General features: G+C 45.3%; 1 protein-coding gene across 1 annotated transcript; it reads left to right on the top strand.

The window, feature by feature from the left end:
• The first annotated feature begins 17,318 nt into the window (after nucleotides 1-17,318).
• LOC109762896 (bZIP transcription factor 29) lies at nucleotides 17,319-20,193 on the top strand. Its single transcript, XM_020321786.4, has 4 exons — nucleotides 17,319-18,571; nucleotides 18,726-18,858; nucleotides 18,964-19,048; nucleotides 19,678-20,193. Exons 1-4 carry the CDS (start codon nucleotides 17,829-17,831, stop codon nucleotides 19,896-19,898), a joined length of 1,182 nt encoding a protein of 393 aa, XP_020177375.1. The 5' UTR covers nucleotides 17,319-17,828; the 3' UTR covers nucleotides 19,899-20,193.
• Nucleotides 20,194-20,983: the final 790 nt, after the last annotated feature.

The following is a 20,983-nucleotide window of genomic DNA, read 5'->3' on the forward strand; positions in this document are numbered from 1 at the left end:
AGTTTTCTTAAGGAACTTGTGAATAAACACGATTGATAACATGACAAGCAGTGTTAATAGCATCATCCCAGAAGCAAATAGGAGTTTTATAATCACTGAGAATTGTTCTCGCCATTTCGATGAGAGTTCTATTCTTTCGTTCAACAACTCCATTCTATTGGGGAGTGTATGCGGCAGAGAACTCATGAGTAATACCATTTTCGTCAAGAAATTCATCGATACGAGTTTTTTTAACTCGGTTCCATTGTCACTTCTGACGTGCTTAATTCGCACATCATATTCATTCTGGGCCTTCTTGGCGAAACTTTTGAAGATATCTTGGGTGCAGGTTTTGTCTTCGAGAAAGAATACCCAAGTGTATCGAGAGAAATCATCAACAATAACCAGAACATAATGACTGCCACCGAAACTTGCATAATTTAAGCACCGAATAAATCCATATGAAGAATTTCTAGAGGTCTTGTTGTGGTCATAACAGTCTTTGATGAATGATGCTTCTTGGCCAATTTACCAGCCTCACATGCAGCACAAAGACGATCCTTGTCGAATTTTACATCAGGAATGCCGCGAAGATGATTTTTCTTCACTAGGGTCTGGGAATTCCTCATACCTACATGACCAAGCCTTCGGTGCCACAGCCAACCTTCGGTTGCTTTTGCAAGCAAACAAGTTTGGACTGAGGGACCCTTAGATAAATCGACAATATAAGATCACCTTTTGTAATTCCCTTGAATACAAAGGAATTGTCAGAGGCCATGAAGACAATGCATTTGGATATTGAAAATAAAACTAGCATGCCTAGATCACATAGCTTTCCAACAGACATAAGATTGAATCCAAGAGACTGAGTAAGTAAAACATCATCAATGGACTTGTCTCCGGATATAGCAATTTTACCTAGCCCAATTACCTTTCCTTTGTTGTTGTCGCCAAAAGTGATATACTTCAGAGGAGAAGCAGTTAAGTTGGGGTCAACAAACAACGACTTGTCCCCAGTCATATGACTAGTGCATCCACTATCCATTATCCATTCAGTACACCCGGAGACATAGTCCTGCAGAAGAATTAGGCTTTCTTAACCACCCACATCTTTGCAGGTGGCTTCAAAACAGTAGAGCGCGCAGGATATGATTTCTTTCGATAAACATAATTGTTGTTTGAGGAAGTGTGAGCATAATCGAAATAATAAGTATTGAAATTCCTTCCAGATGAATGAGCATAGTGATTGTATGAGGTATGCATATACTCATTATGACGAACTTTTGCAAGGATGTAACGAGCATTTTGAGCATGCATGGTTAGTAATGTGGTAACAGGTAATATTTCAATAGTTTTCTTAGGCACTCATATAGCCTTCTTTGGTGGGCCATTTCTGCTGTTTGGTCCAACATAGCGAACAACAGCCTCACCATGTTGATTTTTGAACAGCTTATAGTTGTCCAGAGAATCATTATCACGATATTCAGGGATGGGAGAGTTATATCCCGAAAGTAATGCTGGATCGAGCGTTTTGCTCTTGGCAGGCACCCACACAGTGCCAGGATATTGATGAGGCTCCTAGTATGAACCATTTTCATTCAGTTTCCTTTCAGAACCAATACCTTCCTTCCTGGGATTTTTGTGAAGAATAGATTTGTTCATAATGTCACAAAGGGTTTGATGCCCTTTGAGAGATTTGAACATTCATGTCTCAACAAGATCCTTCAACCTAGCATTTTCACCAGAAACAGAACCATTTTCCTCAACTGAGGGGTTAGCATTTACACAAGATTCAGTATTTGATTCAACATTGGTTTGTTCAAGGCATTTTAAGCAAGGTGGCACAAACACTTCAGGTTTATCCTTAAGTTGTTGGGGAGAAGAGAATTTTCTCTGATAAAATCCTCATGAGCCTCTCTCAGCGCCTCGAGTTCCTGTTTCCTTTTTAGGTAATCATAGGTCAATCTTTCATGGTCAGCTGAGAGAAAATCATGACGAGTTGATAGTTCATCCATTCGTGACTTGAGAGTGGAATACTCTTCGGTCAATGACTGATTTTTCTCCATCTCCTCAACCAACAACCCTCAGGGAAGGGTTTTCTCAATTTTCTCAAGAGATTTTTGTTGAATATTTGCAATTTTTATCAGTTTAGCATGGTCATCCTCATCCGAAGAATATTGATCACTGGAGTGAACCTTGCGATGTTTGGAGGATACCTTTTCCTTCGACGCTTTGGCCATGAAGCAGTAGGCAGGAGATTCATTGTTGCTTGATGGATTCCCAAAGAAGTTTGTTGCAGGAGAAGAGGCACATGCTATGCCAGCCATGCCGGAGTCGGAATCCTCATCGGATTCATCAGCTTCTTCGCAGTCAGATGATTCTTCTTCATCAGAATCTATCTCCTTGCCAATGAACGCTTTGGCCTTGCGAGAGTTATTCTTGCGGTTGGAGGAGGACTTGGAAGGATTCCTTGAGGAAGATCTTGACGAAGATTTTGAAGTGGAGTTGTCCTTCTTGTTAAAGAACTTCTTCGTTTTCTTCTCATCATTGGAGTCGTAGTTCTTACTCTTGCTTTTGCCTCGATAGTTGCCAGAATCATATCTTCCACTGGCCCGAATTTCAGCTTATTAGAGATGGTAGTCCAAAATGAAATGTCCAGGCTTTCTGCACTTGAAGCAGGTGTATACTCTAGTAGGTTTTGATGAAGATTTTGAACCGCCAGAGTTGCTTGAACCTTTCTTATGGAACTGGCTCTTCCTGTGAAGACGCTGGAATCTTTTCGTGATTAATGCCAGATCTTTGCTGAGCCTTTTCTGGGTCATCTGAACCTTCATCGGCATTTCCATCGGAGGATGAATCAGCTACAGCCTTGAGAGCATGATTTTTGCACCGACTTGAGCTGTAGAATTCTCTTTTCTCTTTTTCTTGTTCCTCCTGGGTATTCAGTCTTTCCATGATATTAGCAGAGTCGAGGGTTTTGAAATCAGCTCGTTCACGAATCATCAGAACAAGTTTGTCGAATGAACTATCAAGTGATCGGAGCAGTTTCTTCACAACTTCATGGTCAGTGATGTCGTTGGCACCAAGACCTTCAAGCTCATTTGCTATGTCACTTAGACGATTGAAGGTTTGCTGACAGCTTTCATTTCCAATGTGCTTGAATTGATTGAATTTTGCTCGAAGAGTATCAATCCGGGCTTCTTTCTAAGTTGAAACACCTTCATTTATCTTCTCGAGGACATCCCACAAATCCTTCGCAATTTCACACTAGCGATACTGAAGAAATTGCGCACAAGAGAGATGGCCACCAACAATTTCATCTTTGGCTTGAGCATCCATCTGAATGAGTTTCTTCTCCTCGTCAGTGGGTGCTTGAGGTATTGCAACCATGAACCTGAACTGCACCACATTCCACATATCATCATCTATTGTTCGGAGATGGATCTTCAACTTCTCCTTCCAGAAGGGATAGTCTGTCCCATCGAATATGGGAATCTTGAGATGCGACTTGTAGCTCACTCAGGACATACTTAAACTCCAAGGTTGTTAGACCAAAATGAGCAGAGTCAAGGAGTAACTTGCTCTGATAACAATTTTAGGATCGAAGTATGTCTACCAGAGGGGGGGGTGAATGGGAGTTTTAAAAATTCTTCGGAATGTCAAAACTCTCAGAACCCAGCAGCGGAGCGAATGAAAAACAAACTACAACGAGCTAAAACTAAGTACCGAATGGAAACTAAAGCATGCATCGAGACAATTTACATGAAGGAAAAGCAGATCAAATGTAAATATGGGTAGCAGAGGTAACCAATGGTGCTCGATGGCGACAGGGTATTTGTTCAACCAGTTCGTCCTTCTGCATAAGGACTACGTCTGGTTGGAGGGGTTGTGACTTAACACGGAAGATAAACTCTCTTCACCCTATTCACCTCGACAATTGGTTCATCAACCAATGTCGATCACTCGTGGTAGATCTTGAGGCAATCTCCAAACCTCTACAGACTTCTTCTTCGAGAACCACAATCACTCTTGGTCTCTGAAGAAATTGACACCTAACCGTCTAGAGAATTTGCAGCTTTCAAGAGAAATAGCCGGAGCGTACTGAACTTAGATTCGAGTGATGCTAAACCACTATCTAATTCTTCGGCTCTAGGGGTTTTCTCTCGATGGATTTTAAATTCAAATCGCTCAGAGAGGGGGTTGCTCAACAATCTTATCAGAATCAAACGGAGCAGCCACCGTACAAAGCCGGCGCGGGGTGGCTATTTATAGCCGCGGCCTTCCCTGGAGGGAAATGACCATTTTGGACACGCGGTCCAGCCAATGGCCAACCGACACATTTACAACGGTCGGGTTTTGGAGCAACAGTAACATTACTTGAGGAACGAGTAATGCTAACTCCTCGGTCTGAGACAAATCTCTCGCAGCGAAGAAGATCACAGTCTCTTGCTGGCAAGTATTTGCTCGGAACGCAAAGATATTTCTCTCGCAACTTTTATAGGATTTTGGTTTAGTATCAGAGAATCAAAGTTTCGAACGCTACACCCTCTTAATAGTACGGTGGTCCTATGACTCAATAAAGAGAAGAAGAAGAACGAAATAAATGCTACGTCTTCACTTCATCTTCAATCTCTTCGGATGCAGTCATTTTTCTTCAGACAGACACCGAACCAATTTCTTCACTTCGGCAATTTTTGAGGGGTCACTCTTGTTATCATAATCTTCGGTGATAACCTTCGCTGCACCGCAAGGAGATTATGTTCGTCGTTTGCATCAAACCCCCCCCCCTTTACCTTCTCTTTCTATTTTCGATGTCGTAGGGACATGTTACTCTGTCTGTACTAGCAAACACATAAGTCCCAAACTGTTGATGTCAACAAACTCCAAAACACAAGGGGCATATCATTGCACCAATAAAGATGATATTAGAGATACTCAACCCTATAGTGTTAATTTTAATAGACTTGATATCCCTTGTGGATAAAGATGTTGGGGAACGTACTAAATTTCAAAAAAAATCCTACGCACACGCAAGATCATGGTGATGCATAGCAACGAGAGGGGAGAGTGTGTCCATGTACCCTCGTAGACCGAAAGCGAAAGCGTTAGCACAACGCGGTTGATGTAGTCGTACGTCTTCACGATCCGACCGATCAAGTACCGAACGCACGGCACCTCCGAGTTCAGCACACATTCAACTCGATGACGTCCCTCGAACTCCGATCTAGCCGAGCTTTGAGGGAGAGTTTCGTCAGCACGACGGCGTGGTGACGATGATGATGTTCTACCGACGCAGGGCTTCGCCTAAGCACCGCTACGATATTATCGAGGTGGATTATGGTGGAGGGGGGCACCGCACACGGCTAAGAGATCCAAGGGATCAATTGTTGTGTCTCCAAGGGGTGCCTCCCTCCCCGTATATAAAGGAGTGTAGGAGGGGGAGGGGCCGGCCACCCTAGGCGCGCCCCATGAGGAGTCCTACTCCCACCGGGAGTAGGACTCCCCCCTTCCAAGTGGGAGTAGGAAAGGAGAGGGAAGGAGAGAGAGGGGGAAAGGAAAAGGGGGCGCCCCCCCCCTCCTTGTCCAATTCGGACTGGTGGGGGAAGGGGGCGCGCGGCTGCCCTTGGCCGCCCCTCCTCTTCTCCACTAGGGCCCAATAGGCCCATTAGTCTCCCCGGGGGGTTCCGGTAACCCCCGCTACTCCGGTATATGCCCGATACTCCCCGAAACCATTCCGGTGTCCGAACATAGTCGTCCAATATATCAATCTTTATGTCTCGACCATTTCGAGACTCCTCGTCATGTCCGTGATCACATCCGGGACTCCGAACTACCTTCAGTACATCAAAACACATAAACTCATAATATAACCATCATCGAACTTTAAGCGTGCGGACCCTACAGGTTCGAGAACTATGTAGACATGACCGAGGATGTTCATATTGGCTCCCACATATTCTACGAAGATCTTTATCGGTCAAACCGCATAACAACATACGTTGTTCCCTTTGTCATCGGTATGTTACTTGCCCGAGATTCGATCGTCGGTATCTCAATACCTAGTTCAATCTCGTTACCGGCAAGTCTCTTTAATCGTTCTGTAATACATCATCCCGCAACTAACTTATTAGTTGCAATGCTTGCAAGGCTTATAATGATGTGCATTACCGAGTGGGCCCAGAGATACCTCTCCGACAATCGAAGTGACAAATCCTAATCTCGAAATACGCCAACCCAACAAGTACCTTCGGAGACACCTGTAGAGCACCTTTATAATCACCCAGTTACGTTGTGACGTTTGGTAGCACACAAAGTGTTCCTTCGGTAAACGGGAGTTGCATAATCTCATAGTCATAGGAACATGTATAAGTCATGAAGAAAGCAATAGCGACATACTAAACGATCAAGTGCTAAGCTAACGGAATGGGTCAAGTCAATCACATCATTCTCCTAATGATGTGATCCCGTTAATCAAATGACAACTCTTTGTCTATGGCTAGGAAACATAACCATCTTTGATCAACGAGCTAGTCAAGTAGAGGCATACTAGTGACACTCAGTTTGTCTATGTATTCACACATGTATCATCTTTCCGGTTAATACAATTCTAGCATGAATAATAAACATTTATCATGATATAAGGAAATAAATAATAACTTTATTATTGCCTCTAGGGCATATTTCCTTCAGTCTCCCACTTGCACTAGAGTCAATAATCTAGATTACACAGTAATGATTCTAACACCCATGGAGCCTTGGTGCTGATCATGTTTTGCTCGTGGAAGAGGCTTAGTCAACGGGTCTGCAACATTCAGATCCGTACGTATTTTGAAAATCTCTACGTCTCCCACCTGGACTTGATCTCGGATGGAGTTGAAGCGTCTCTTGATGTGTTTGGTTCTCTTGTGAAATCTGGATTCCTTTGCCAAAGCAATTGCACCAGTATTATCACAAAAGATTTTCATTGGACCCGATGCACTAGGTATGACACCTAGATCGGATATGAACTCCTTCATCCAGACTCCTTCATATGCTGCTTCTGAAGCAGCTATGTACTCCGCTTCACATGTAGATCCCGCTACGACACTTTGTTTAGAACTGTACCAACTGACAGCTCCACCGTTCAATATAAACACGTATCCGGTTTGCGATTTAGAATCGTCCGGATCAGTGTCAAAGCTTGGATCGACGTAACCATTTACGACGAGCTCTTTGTCACCTCCATAAACGAGAAACATATCCTTAGTCCTTTTCAGGTATTTCAGGATGTTCTTGACCGCTGTCCAGTGATCCACTCCTGGATTACTTTGGTACCTCCCTGCTAAACTAATAGCAAGGCACACATCAGGTCTGGTACACAGATTGCATACATGATAGAGCCTATGGAAGAAGCATAGGGAACATCTTTCATTTTCTCTCTATCTTCTGCAGTGGTCGGGCATTGAGTCTTACTCAACTTCACACCTTGTAACACAGGCAAGAACCCTTTCTTTGCTTGATCCATTTTGAACTTCTTCAAAACTTTGTCAAGGTATGTGCTTTGTGAAAGTCCAATTAAGCGTCTTGATCTATCTCTATAAATCTTGATGCCCAATATATAAGCAGCTTCACCGACGTCCTTCATTGAAAAACTCTTGTTCAAATATCCTTTATGCTATCCAGAAATTCTATATCATTTCCAATCAACAATATGTCATCCACATATAATATCAGAAATCCTACAGAGCTCCCTCTCACTTTCTTGTAAATACAGGCTTCTCCAAAAGTCTGTATAAAACCATATGCTTTGATCACACTATCAAAACGTTTATTCCAACTCCGAGAGGCTTGCACCAGTCCATAAATGGATCGCTGGAGCTTGCACACTTTGTTAGCTCCCTTTGGATCGACAAAACCTTCCGGTTGCATCATATACAACTCTTCTTCCAGAAATCCATTTAGGAATGCAGTTTTGACATCCATTTGCCAAATTTCATAATCATAAAATGCGGCAATTGCTAACATGATTCGGATAGACTTAAGCATCGCTACGGGTGAGAAAGTCTCATCGTAGTCAACCCCTTGAACTTGTCGAAAACCTTTTGCAATAAGTCGAGCTTTATAGACAGTAACATTACCGTCAGCGTCAGTCTTCTTCTTGAAGATCCATTTATTCTCGATGGCCTGCCGATCATCGGGCAAGTCAACCAAAGTCCACACTTTGTTCTCATACATGGATCCCATCTCAGATTTCATGGCCTCAAGCCATTTTGCGGAATCTGGGATCACCATCGCTTCTTCATAGTTCGTAGGTTCGTCATGGTCTAATAACATAACCTCCAGAACAGGATTACCGTACCACTCTGGTGCGGATCTTACTCTGGTTGACCTACGAGGTTCAGTAACAACTTGATCTGAAGTTTCATGATCATCATCATTAACTTCCTCACTAATTGGTATAGACGCCACAGGAACCGGTTTCTCTGATGAACTATTTTCCAATAAGGGAGCAGGTACAGTTATCTCATCAAGTTCTACTTTCCTCCCACTCACTTCTTTCGAGAGAACTCCTTCTCTAGAAAGGATCCATTCTTGGCAACGAATGTCTTGCCTTCAGATCTGTGATAGAAGCTGTACTAAACAGTTTCCTTTGGTTATCCTATGAAGACACATTTCTCCGATTTGGGTTCGAGCTTATCAGGTTGAAGCTTTTTCACATAAGCATCGCAGCCCCAAACTTTAAGAAACGACAACTTTGGTTTCTTGCCAAACCACAGTTCATAAGGCGTCGTCTCAACGGATTTTGATGGTGCCCTATTTAACGTGAATGCGGTCGTCTTTAAAGCATAACCCCAAAACGATAGCGGTAAATCAGTATGAGACATCATAGATCGCACCATATCTAGTAAAGTATGATTACGATGTTCGGACACACCATTACGCTGTGGTGTTCCAGGTGGCGCGAGTTGCGAAACTATTCCGCATTGTTTCAAATGTAGACCAAACTCGTAACTCAAATATTCTCCTCCATGATCAGATCGCAGAAACTTTATTTTCTTGTTACGATGATTTTCAACTTCACTCTGAAATTCTTTGAACTTTTCAAATGTTTCAGACTTATGTTTCATTAAGTAGATATACCCATATCTACTTAAATCATCTGTGAAGGTGAGAAAATAACGATACCCGCCGCGAGCCTCAACATTCATTGGACCACATACATCAGTATGTATGATCTCCAACAAATCAGTTGCTCGCTCCATAGTTCCGGAGAACGGCGTTTTAGTCATCTTGCCCATGAGGCATGGTTCGCAAGTACCAAGTGATTCATAATCAAGTGATTCCAAAAGTCCATCAGTATGGAGTTTCTTCATGCGCTTTACACCAATATGACCCAAACAGCAGTGCCACAAATAAGTTACACCATCATTATCAACTCTGCATCTTTTGGCTTCAACATTATGAATATGTGTATCACTACTATTGAGATTCATCAAAAATAGACCACTCTTCAAGGGTGCATGACCATAAAAGATATTACTCATATAAATAGAACAACCATTATTCTCAGACTTAAATGAATAACCGTCTCGCATCAAACAAGATCCAGATATAATGTTCATGCTCAACGCTGGCACCAAATAACAATTATTTAGGTCTAAAACTAATCCCGAAGGTAGATGTAGAGGTAGCGTGCCGACGGCGATCACATCGACTTTGGAACCATTTCCCACGCGCATTGTCACCTCGTCCTTAGCCAGTGTTTGCTTAATCTGTAGTCCCTGTTTCGAGTTGCAAATGTTAGCAACAGAACCAGTATCAAATACCCATGTGCTACTGCGAGCTCTGGTAAGGTACACATCAATAACATGTTTATCACATATACCTTTGTTCACCTTGCCATCCTTCTTATCCGCCAAATACTTGGGGCAGTTCCGCTTCCAGTGACCAGTCTGCTTGCAGTAGAAGCACTCAGTCTCAGGCTTAGGTCCAGACTTGGGTTTCTTCTCTTGAGCAGCAACTTGTTTGATGTTCTTCTTGAAGTTCCCCTTCTTCTTCCCTTTGCCCTTTTTCTTGAAACTGGTGGTCTTATTGACTATCAACACTTGATGCTCCTTCTTGATTTCTACCTCCGCAACCTTTAGCATTGCGAAGAGCTCGGGGATCGTCTTATCCATCCCTTGCATGTTATAGTTCATCATGAAGCTCTTGTAGCTTGGTGGCAGTGATTGAAGAATTATGTCAATGACGCTATCATCCGGAAGATTAACTCCCAGTTGAATCAAGTGATTGTTATACCCAGACATTCTGAGTATATGCTCACTGACAGAACTATTCTCCTCCATCTTGCAGCTGTAGAACTTATTGGAGACTTCATATCTCTCAATCCGGGCATTTGCTTGAAATATTAACTTCAACTCCTGGAACATCTCATATGCTCCATGACGTTCAAAACTTTGTTGAAGTCCCGGTTCTAAGTCGTAAAGCATGGCACACTGAACTATCGAGTATTCTTCAGCTTTGCTCTGCCAGACGTTCATAACATCTGGTGTTGCTCCTGCAGCAGGTTTGGCACCTAGCGGTGCTTCCAGGACGTAATTCTTCTGTGCAGCATTAAGGATAATCCTCAAGTTATGGACCCAGTCCGTGTAATTGCTACCATCATCTTTCAACTTTGCTTTCTCAAGGAACGCATTAAAATTCAACGGAACAACAGCACGAGCCATCTATCTACAACAACATAGACATGCAAAATACTATCAGGTACTAAGTACATGATAAATTCAAGTTCAATTAATCATATTACTTAAGAACTCCCACTTAGATAAACATCCCTCTAATCATCTAAGTGATCATGTGACACAAATCAACTAAACCATAACCGATCATCACGTGAAATGGAGTAGTTTTCAATGGTGAACATCACTATGTTGATCATATCTACTATATGATTCACGCTCGACCTTTCAGTCTCAGTGTTCCGAGGCCATATCTGCATATGCTAGGCTCGTCAAGTTTAACCCCGAGTATTCTGCGTGTGCAAATCTGGCTTGCACCCGTTGTAGATGGACGTAGAGCTTATCACACCCGATCATCACGTGGTGTCTGGGCACGACGAACTTTGGCAACGGTGCATACTCAGGGAGAACACTTTTATCTTGAAATTTAGTGAGAGATCATCTTATAATGCTACCGTCAATCAAAGCAAAATAAGATGCATAAAAGATAAACATCACATGCAATCAATATAGGTGATATGATATGGCCATCATCATCTTGTGCTTGTGATCTCCATCTCTGAAGCACCGTCATGATCACCATCGTCACCGGCGCGACACCTTGATCTCCATCGTAGCATCGTTGTCATCTCGCCAACTATTGCTTCTACGACTATCGCTACCGCTTGGTGATAAAGTAAAGCAATTACAGGGCGATTGCATTGCATACAATAAAGCGACAACCATATGGCACCTGCCAGTTGCCGATAACTCAGTTACAAAACATGATCATCTCATACAATAAAATTTAGCATCATGTCTTGACCATATCACATCACAACATGCCCTGCAAAAACAAGTTAGACGTCCTCTACTTTGTTGTTGCAAGTTTTACGTGGCTGCTACGGGCTGAGCAAGAACCGTTCTTACCTACGCATCAAAACCACAACGATAGTTCGTCAAGTTAGTGTTGTTTTAACCTTCTCAAGGACCGGGTGTAGCCACACTCGGTTCAACTAAAGTTGGAGAAACTGACACCCGCTAGCCACCTGTGTGCAAAGCACGTCGGTAGAACCAGTCTCGCGTAAGCGTACGCGTAATGTCGGTCCGGGCCGCTTCATCCAACAATACCGTCAAACCAAAGTGTGACATGCTGGTAAGCAGTATGACTTGTATCGCCCAGAACTCACTTGTGTTCTACTCGTGCATATAACATCAACGCATAAAACCAGGCTCGGATGCCACTATTGGGAACGTAGTAATTTCAAAAAAATTCCTACACACACGCAAGATCATGGTGATGCATAGAAACGAGAGGGGAGAGTGTGTCCACGTACCCTCGTAGACCGAAAGCGAAAGAGTTAGCACAACGTGGTTGATGTAGTCGTACGTCTTCACGATCTGACTGATCATGTACCGAACGCACGGCACCTCCGAGTTCAGCACACGTTCAACTCGATGACGTCCCTCGAACTCCGATCCAGCTGAGCTTTGAGGGAGAGTTTCGTCAGCACGACGGCGTGGTGACGATGATGGTGATCTACCGACGTAGGGCTTCGCCTAAGCACCGCTATGATATTATCGAGGTGGATTATGGTGGAGGGGGGCACCGCACACGGCTAAGAGATCCAAGGGATCAATTGTTGTGTCTCCAAGGGGTGCCTCCCTCCCCGTATATAAAGGAGTGGAGAAGGGGGAGGGGGCCGGCCACCCTAGGCGCGCCCCATGAGGAGTCCTACTACTCCCCCCTTCCAAGTGGGAGTAGGAGAGGAGAGGGAAGGAGAGAGAGGGGGAAAGGAAAGGGGGGTGCCCCCCTCCTTGTCCAATTCAGACTGGGGGAGAAGGGGGCGCGCGGCTGCCCTTGGCCGCCCCTCCTCTTCTCCACTAGGGCCCAATAGGCCCATTAGTCTCCCCGGGGGGTTCCGGTAACCGCCCGGTACTCCGGTATATGCCCGATACTCCCCGAAACCATTCCGGTGTCCGAACATAGTCGTCCAATATATCAATCTTTATGTCTCAACCATTTCAAGACTCCTCGTCATGTCCGTGATCACATCCGGGACTCCGAACTACCTTCGGTACATCAAAACACATAAACTCATAATATAACCGTCATCGAACTTTAAGCGTGCGGACCCTACGGGTTCGAGAACTATGTAGACATGACTGAGACACGTCTCCGGTCAATAACCAATAGCAGAACCTGGATGTTCATATTGGCTCTCACATATTCTACGAAGATCTTTATCGGTCAAACCGCATAACAACATACGTTGTTCCCTTTGTCATCGGTGTGTTACTTGCCCGAGATTCGATCGTTGGTACCTCAATACCTAGTTCAATCTCGTTACCGGCAAGTCTCTTTAATCGTTTCGTAATACATCATCCCGCAACTAACTCATTAGTTGCAATGCTTGCAAGGCTTATAATGATGTGCATTACCGAGTGGGCCCAGAGATACCTCTCCGACAATCGGAGTGTCAAATCCTAATCTCGAAATACGCCAACCCAACAAGTACCTTCGGTGACACCTGTAGAGCACCTTTATAATCACCCAGTTACGTTGTGACGTTTGGTAGCACACAAAGTGTTCCTCCGGTAAACGGGAGTTGCATAATCTCATAGTCATAGGAACATGTATAAGTCATGAAGAAAGCAATAGCAACATACTAAACGATCAAGTGCTAAGCTAACGGAATGGGTCAAGTCAATCACATCATTCTCCTAATGATGTGATACCGTTAATCAAATGACAACTCTTTGTCTATGGCTAGGAAACATAACCATCTTTGATCAACGAGCTAGTCAAGTAGAGGCATACTAGTGACACTCTGTTTGTCTATGTATTCACACATGTATCATGTTTCCGGTTAATACAATTCTAGCATGAATAATAAACATTTATCATGATATAAGGAAATAAATAATAACTTTACTATTGCCTCTAGGGCATATTTCCTTCAAAAGATGTCCAGAGGAACTTAGTAAAAGGTGAATGAGATTATGCCAAAATTTGTGTTTGCATTTTTACATGACACTTCAGCTTCTCGATGGTGTGATGACCTTGTCACTCTATGTGCGTTCACGTGCGTAAATGCGGTTTTGTCATATATATTGAGAACTCTGCTAGCCAATGAACGATCAACCAGTGTTTTGGCTTGGATTTCGGCTATGAGTTTGTTACTGTGCATAGTGGCAGCACTACATCAAATATTATCCAGCTTTCTCTTGAATGTGTGTGTATATGGTAATAACCTCACAAGAGCTCAAAAGAGACAACATATTGTTCCATATTACTCAAACTTAAGCCACCAGACAAAAAAAATTCCAACATGCAAAGACTGAAGTAAAGTGCTTGAGAGCCTTGATGACGAGTCACTTGTGGGTGTTAGTGAGTTACTCTAGTATCGTGTTGTCTTTACGTACCTTCCGCTCCCTAATTCATGTTTTGTCTAACTAGGCTAAATAGTGTGTTCCTGGCAAGCAAGTGTTAACTAGGCTAAATAGAATGAAAGCTACTTTGTTATTTTGTCTAGTTGAGCAAGAAGTTTGTGTTGATTGTCTTTGCTTCACTAACACTTGCATAATAACCATGCCACTGCTACAACTATACTAGGTTTTCACGTGAAGAAGTGGAGGGCTATCTAGTCATACTGATAGTAAGTGAACCAAAACCTTCACGTTTCTTCGGTTTAAACAACTGAGTTCCTTACGGTTTGGATTTCTACCTATGTTGCTCGAGGACGATCAGATTTAAGCTTACGGGAGTTGATGAGTGTTAGTTTACACTCATCACACCTTAGTTTAAACCGGTTTATTTCATAAAAACCGAGAGATCCGCTCCGATATTGCTACTAATGACTAATGCATGCAAAGGATTCCAAAATCCCCTCTTTTGTATTCACAGGAAATTGGGCTAAATAAGGACGAATCAAGCATATACATGGAAAGGAGTAAACTGGAGATAAGAGAGATCAAATGGGAGGCACACCAGGCGCAAAAGAGCGCAAGTGCTCATACCAGGCACCTGCGGCTCTAGGAGGTCTAACCCAACAACTATTACAAAGTGGACTTCGTCTAATTCGCAAAAGAGCACCGTCCAGACCCTCATATGCGCAATAGAAGCCATTCATCAACCCTAGCCGCCACCATCTCCCATCTCATCTCCATAGCCACCACCATCTTGTAGGAAATATGCCCTATAGGCAATAGTATTGTATTATTATATTTCCATTATTCATAATTAAGATTTTATGTTTCATGCTATAACTGCTATGATCCTGGAATATGCAATTCAGTGGAAAACTCATATGCACGTGTGAAATGATAAACAGTTAATAATAGGTTCCCTGTTTTGCCTCTAAGACTGGCTCAAGTGTTGTTGGTGATCACGTTTTCCGGATCTTAGGATATCGTTAAGTGTAATGATAGTCCTAAAACAACATTGAGGGTATGACGTTAGAAGAACGATCATATCGAATCAACCCAATACTTGTCTGTTATACTTTGTGATTATCTCGTCTGAAATCATCTTTTATACATAGAGTGTTAGCATGTGTTTTAGTTCCTCGGACCATGAGAGCGTCTCGATTACTTCCTGCCAGACGGTGGGCTTTGGGGTTGCTCAAACGTCATCTGTAACAAGGTGGTCATAACGACAACTTTCAGGCTCACTGGAAAGTTTCACAAGTGACCGGATACCTCGAGAGTGGGATTTGCTCCTCTGGCGATGGAGAGATATTCTTAGGGCCCTCCCGGTGTGACGACATCATCATCGTCTGGCCAGACACAGGTGACTACGTCACAGGGATGCCGGAACACGTCAACGAGAAAGAAGAACAAAACCGGTAACAGGAGCAATGGTGTAGTGAGCATGGTGATGACTCACGAGGATACCGATGCACACCAGGTTTTGTAAAGTATCGCGAAGCGAAGGGAACATCACATGATAACCAAATGTTCACTCAAATATAGGGACCGATATGGATGTCCACGGTTCCGCTATCGGTCATTGAATATAGGGGTCACAAGCTTAAGGTAATCACGATCTACTGAGTGTTAGTGGGATGGGAGTGATGAGAATATATTTTTGAAATTGTTTCATTAATATCCGAAATAGTTCCGAGTGGTTCCGGAAGCGTTTCAGGGTCACCGGTAGGGTTTTGGTGAATATTTTGTAATACAGGGTATTGCCGATTAATACAGGGTATTGGCACCGCGGTGGTCCCAGGCCCTCAGCTAAGGTCTGCATCTGGGATCCCACTGGTTCGAGGCCCCTTCCATATCCCTTAGTCTCCTGCCAGGCTCTCCCCATCCCATTTCCGAAGATACAAGAGATCTTATTTATACGCAGATCTGGCGCTTCAGTTTTGGTTTCAAGGAAACTGAAGCAGGCAGTCGTGGAACCGTTGCATGCTCTATCTTCCATGGATTGGTGTCGATTCTCTTCGCTCGAGTCGGGGAATGTATCATTCCCCATCTTCTGCTCTGGCTTGAGTGGAATCTCATCCGAAATCCTGTGTGTGACCAGAGGCGGCCATCCCTCTCAACCTCCTTCACCAGAGGCATACATCGTGGTCTTTGGATCCAGATCTTCGCCAAGCAAGTCTTCGTTGTTGGTTCATATTCCAGAGGTATGCCAGCACCCGTACAAGGGGCTTATTTCTCTCCTACTTATGATGCTTTGCGTGATCCTCGTCGTCGACGAGCTCGCGCCCTTCCTTGTCCAGAGGCTATCAGACGAAGTTGTCCTTGTCCTCTTTTCGGCGGGCGCCCATCATCTTCATCACCGACGTTCAGCTATGGGGCCCATATGATTGCGGCCTCTCCCTGCGTGGCTGACTGGCACACGTTATCTGGTGCGTTGTTGTAATTTGCCCCCTGGTGTGTATGTTATTTACTTCTTGTAAATAAATAATAATGGAAGGTCTTTTATTTCCAAAAAATCCCATCGCTTATCTCTTCCACGGGTCATTGATGAGGTTCCAGCTGGCCTGCCTTTTATCGACTTACCAAATAAAAATATGTTTTTTGGTAAGCCAATAAATGATTAGCAAATAAGTTTTTATTACAAAATAAAATCTTTTTATACTACTACATTAATATTGACAGATAATCATGAGCTAGCGTATTAAAATATTTATACCCCGTTGTGACGCAAAGTTCTTTTTTCTTTTTTCGAGATGCATGCAAAGTATATATCTTTTTATCAAAAAAGAAAAACCCTTGTAACGCAAAGTTTTTTTTTTTCTTTTTTCGAGATGCACGCAAAGTATATATCTTTTTATCAAAAAAGAAAGAAAAAACGTGTTTCCTACCGCTTATTTCTTCCGCGGGCCACCGACGAGGCCCCAGCTGGCACGGACACGCGGAGGCCGCCCGCTTGCATCCCTAGGAGAGGTGACACGTGGCGCATGCGCCATAAGGTGAGCCCCGCAGGTAACGGACGAGACTTGCCTGCTCCCTTCCATGCTCCCATCCGTGCTCCCACATACGTGGCTTGATTTGATTGGAAGAAAATAAGGCCCGGCCCCACCCCCTGAAAATCAGGGGGGAGATAATTAGATTAGAAAAGAAAAAGGGAAAAGAACAGTCGTAGGATGAAGTGGGAGCACGGATGGGAGCATGGAGAGGGAGCAGGCAAGCCGGATTACATCGGATTACATAGGTGCTGGATCACGAGGCCGCCCCACAGCCGTCCATCCTATGATCCGTAGGTACGAAGTTTCCGCTGCCGCAAGGCGCCACTGCCAGTCGATGCGTACTAGCCACGGCCAGGGCAGCAGTACACTGAATGCCGATGGAGCTTGCCAAAAAAACGGTGCGTCGCCAGGCTGTGAGCCGCGGCGCAAAAGTGGCGCCTTGCGAGGCCCAGGCGAACTCACCAAAGAAAGAAAGACAAGCAAACGGGCCGGACGGACGATCGATCGAACACGCGCACCGCGCACGCACGAGTAGCCACCGGCACCGTCCCAACGGACGGCGATTAAAGGCCTCCTTAAAAGCGCGTCGTCTCCCACCGCTCCGCTCCCTCCCTCGCGATTCGATCCATCACCACCGTCTCGACTAGCACGACCCATTTCCGCCGGCGGCGCTGCTTGCACTGCTAGCACGGCGGACGTCCCCAGCGCGAACGAGCAGGTAGAGGTAAGCATGGAGCGCATTGGCGAGGCCCACCAGGTGCACCAGCTGCAGCAGGTCCAGCAGCAGGGGGTGGCGGCGGCGTCGTTCGGCGTGGTCGAGCACTCCGTGGTGGCGGCGGCGGCGGCAGCCAAGCCGAGGGCGCCGGGGCTGCCGCCGACGCCGCCCGCGTCCTTCGCCGGGCAGCAGCGCGGTGCGGGCGGCGACGTGTGCATGGACGACTCCTCGGGGGCGCCGGGGCGCAAGCAGGCGCAGGTCGTGCCGGCGCACCGCCGGACCCGCAGCGACGTGCCGTTCGCGGGCTACTTCCCGCCGCCGACGCAGCAGCTGCCGCAGCCCAAGGCGGAGGCCGGCGGCTGGGGCGACGGCAGCGGCGGCGACGACCTGTTCAGCTCGTACCTGAACCTGGAGGGGATGGACGTGCTCAACTCCTCGTCGCCCGACAGCAGCGCCAAGGCCGACAGCAGCGAGAACGGCGACTCCGAGGAGTGCGCCGCGTGGGGCGCTGGCGCGGGCGTCAAGAGGAGCGCCGCCGGGGAGCCGGCGATGGCCGGGCGGCACGCCCGGAGCCTGTCCGTGGACAGCCTCATGGGGCGGCTCAACTTCGCGTCCCCCGGCGGCGCCGCCAACGGCGCGGGCGGCATGTTCAGCCTGGAGTTCGGCAGCGGCGAGTTCTCCCCCGCCGAGATGAAGAAGATCATGGCCGACGAGAAGCTGGCCGAGATGGCCCTCGCCGACCCCAAGCGCGTCAAGAGGTACGTCGTAATCCATTCGATCATCGCCTCAATCAATCAACCGATCAAGATCGCGAATCCTTGCTAAAGCTTCGCCATTGATGATCGGCGATTGCTGCTTGCCTAAAATGTGCTATGGATTATGGAACTGAGATCGAGTTTGGATTGTGCGCAGGGTGCTGGCGAACCGGCAGTCGGCGGCGCGGTCCAAGGAGCGCAAGATGCGGTACATCGTGGAGCTGGAGCAGAAGGTGCAGATCCTGCAGACGGAGGCCACCACGCTCGCCGCGCAGATCAACCTCCTTCAGGTACCACCTTCCTTCCTCCTCCTCTCGACCTCGTGCAACATCCATCCATTTTTAATCTCATTGATTGAAATTCAGTTAACTGATGGTTCGAATTCGATGGCGCAGCGCGACTCGTCGGCGGTGGCGACGCAGAACAACGAGCTCAGGTTCCGGCTGCAGGCCATGGAGCAGCAAGCGCAGCTCCGCGATGGTACGTTGCGTTCACCCTTCGTGCGTGCTCGATCTGCTCGTCAACGTCCGACCGATCCATCCATCCATCCACCGATGTGCTTGGCACTAGACTAGAGTCTACATAGATGGTCCTTATCGTATCCCGGCTCCTGACGTTGACATGTTTATCTGTGTGTCCAGTCCTAGTCGTACGTGTGCTCCGCTCACGACCGCGGCTCTGAATTCCCTCGGTAGGTACGCAGGTAGCTGAGCTCGCTCCATACCGGTAGTCGTTGGCATGTACTCGATGTCGGTACTAATCCATTACGCCAGCAGCAGCAGCACGGATGTGCTTAGCACTTGCACTTGACAATGATCAAGAACCAAGATTTGCTCATGTTTTTAAATTGAGTCTGCAGATAAAATAGGTTGCTTTCTCTGAGGATGCTGTGGAGTTGCCAGCATGAACGCACGTAGCTGATTAGAAATAGATTGATTTGGACTGCAGTGTCTTCGTTCATAATTTTGCAAGTGTTTCTTTAACCGCTCGGGTGGCATGTGCTGGCTTAGTCCGAGTACACGTATCTCCAGAGTCCTCATTCATAATTTTGCAAGTGTTTCTTTAAACTCATGGTTCTAACATTCACTTCTTCTTATGTTCTTGAGCAGCTCTGAACGACGCGCTGACAGGCGAGGTCCAGCGCCTCAAGATCGCGGCGGTGGAGCTCGGCATCGGCGACTCCTGCTCCTCCAACGCCATGGCCCAGCAGCACAACCTCATGTTTCAGCACCAGCAACTGCAGGCTACACCCATACCATTCTACCAGCTGCAGCATCAACAACAGCAGCAGCAGAACGGCACAGCCAACAAGCATGAATCAAGAGAGTGATGGCGATGATCGCAGAGGCATTTGATTGGACTAGAGAAGAAACATTGCAGATTGCAGACGCCAAAGGAAAACTTTGGTTTAGAGTTGAACTGTGAATTCATATGGTTTTATTGACTCTTTTGTTTTAATGTCGTCGTTAATAATCGTTGTAAGTTTTTCCAGGCGGTGAGCCCCTGCCTGTACTTTCTTTTTTCCTTCTTATTATGTTCATTGATTCTGTGGATATGTTACCTTTCAGTCACCAAAACTGGTGGAGCAGTAGTTGATTTAATTAATAATATATTCTTTTGTAGTACCCCTCCGTTCCTAAATATAAGTTTTTTAGAGATTTCACTGTGGACCACATACTGTTTGTAGATGCATTTCAGAGTGTAGATTCACTCACTTGGCTCTGTATGTAATCCATAGTGAAATCTCTATAAAGACTTATTTAGGAATAGAGGAAATATTACTCCCACCGTTCCTAAATATTTGTCTTTCTAGAGATTTCGACAAGTGGCTACATACGGAGCAAAATGAGTGAATCTACACTCTAAAATATGTATATATACACTCGTATGTGGTAGTCCATTTGAAAATATTTAAAAAAATAAATATTTAGGAACAGAGGGAGTAGTTTCTATTTGTTGGGTACTTTCTGCAGCTTCGTCGCTTGGGGATACACCTGACATCTTTGTTCCTAAATATAAGACGTTTTGGCAGTTTAATTTAAACTGCCAAAACATCTTACATTTAGAAACAGCGGTAGTACAAAATAAGAATGTATTATTTTGAAGGGTGTGGCTAGACAAGGTCCGTCTTCTTGTAACTAAATCGAATATCGCCTAGGCCTCTAGTACTTTTGGAAGAGGTGACGCATCCGTGCATGAATCAAAATCATACTCCCTCCGTTCCTAAATACTTGTCTTTCTAGGCATTTCAACAAGTGACTACATACGGAGTAAAATGAGTGAATCTACACTCTAAAATATGTCTACATACATCCGTATGTAATATTCATTTGAAATGGCTAGAAAGACAAGTATTTAGGAACGGAGGGAGTATATTCCATTTTATTTTTAGTCAAGTGATTTAAGAGCTAGAGA

This window comes from Aegilops tauschii, chromosome 4 (genome assembly GCF_002575655.3).
Source record: "Aegilops tauschii subsp. strangulata cultivar AL8/78 chromosome 4, Aet v6.0, whole genome shotgun sequence".
Lineage (NCBI taxonomy): Eukaryota > Viridiplantae > Streptophyta > Magnoliopsida > Poales > Poaceae > Aegilops > Aegilops tauschii.

What these genes read in the sequence shown, in the direction of transcription:
- LOC109762896 (XM_020321786.4), top strand. Translation starts at nt 17,829, where the DNA reads ATGGAGCGCATTGGCGAGGCCCACCAGGTGCACCAGCTGCAGCAGGTC. An exon ending in GACCCCAAGCGCGTCAAGAG is followed by an intron (nt 18,572 to 18,725) that starts GTACGTCGTAAT and finishes GATTGTGCGCAG; the next exon opens with GGTGCTGGCGAACCGGCAGT. An exon ending in GCAAGCGCAGCTCCGCGATG is followed by an intron (nt 19,049 to 19,677) that starts GTACGTTGCGTT and finishes GTTCTTGAGCAG; the next exon opens with CTCTGAACGACGCGCTGACA.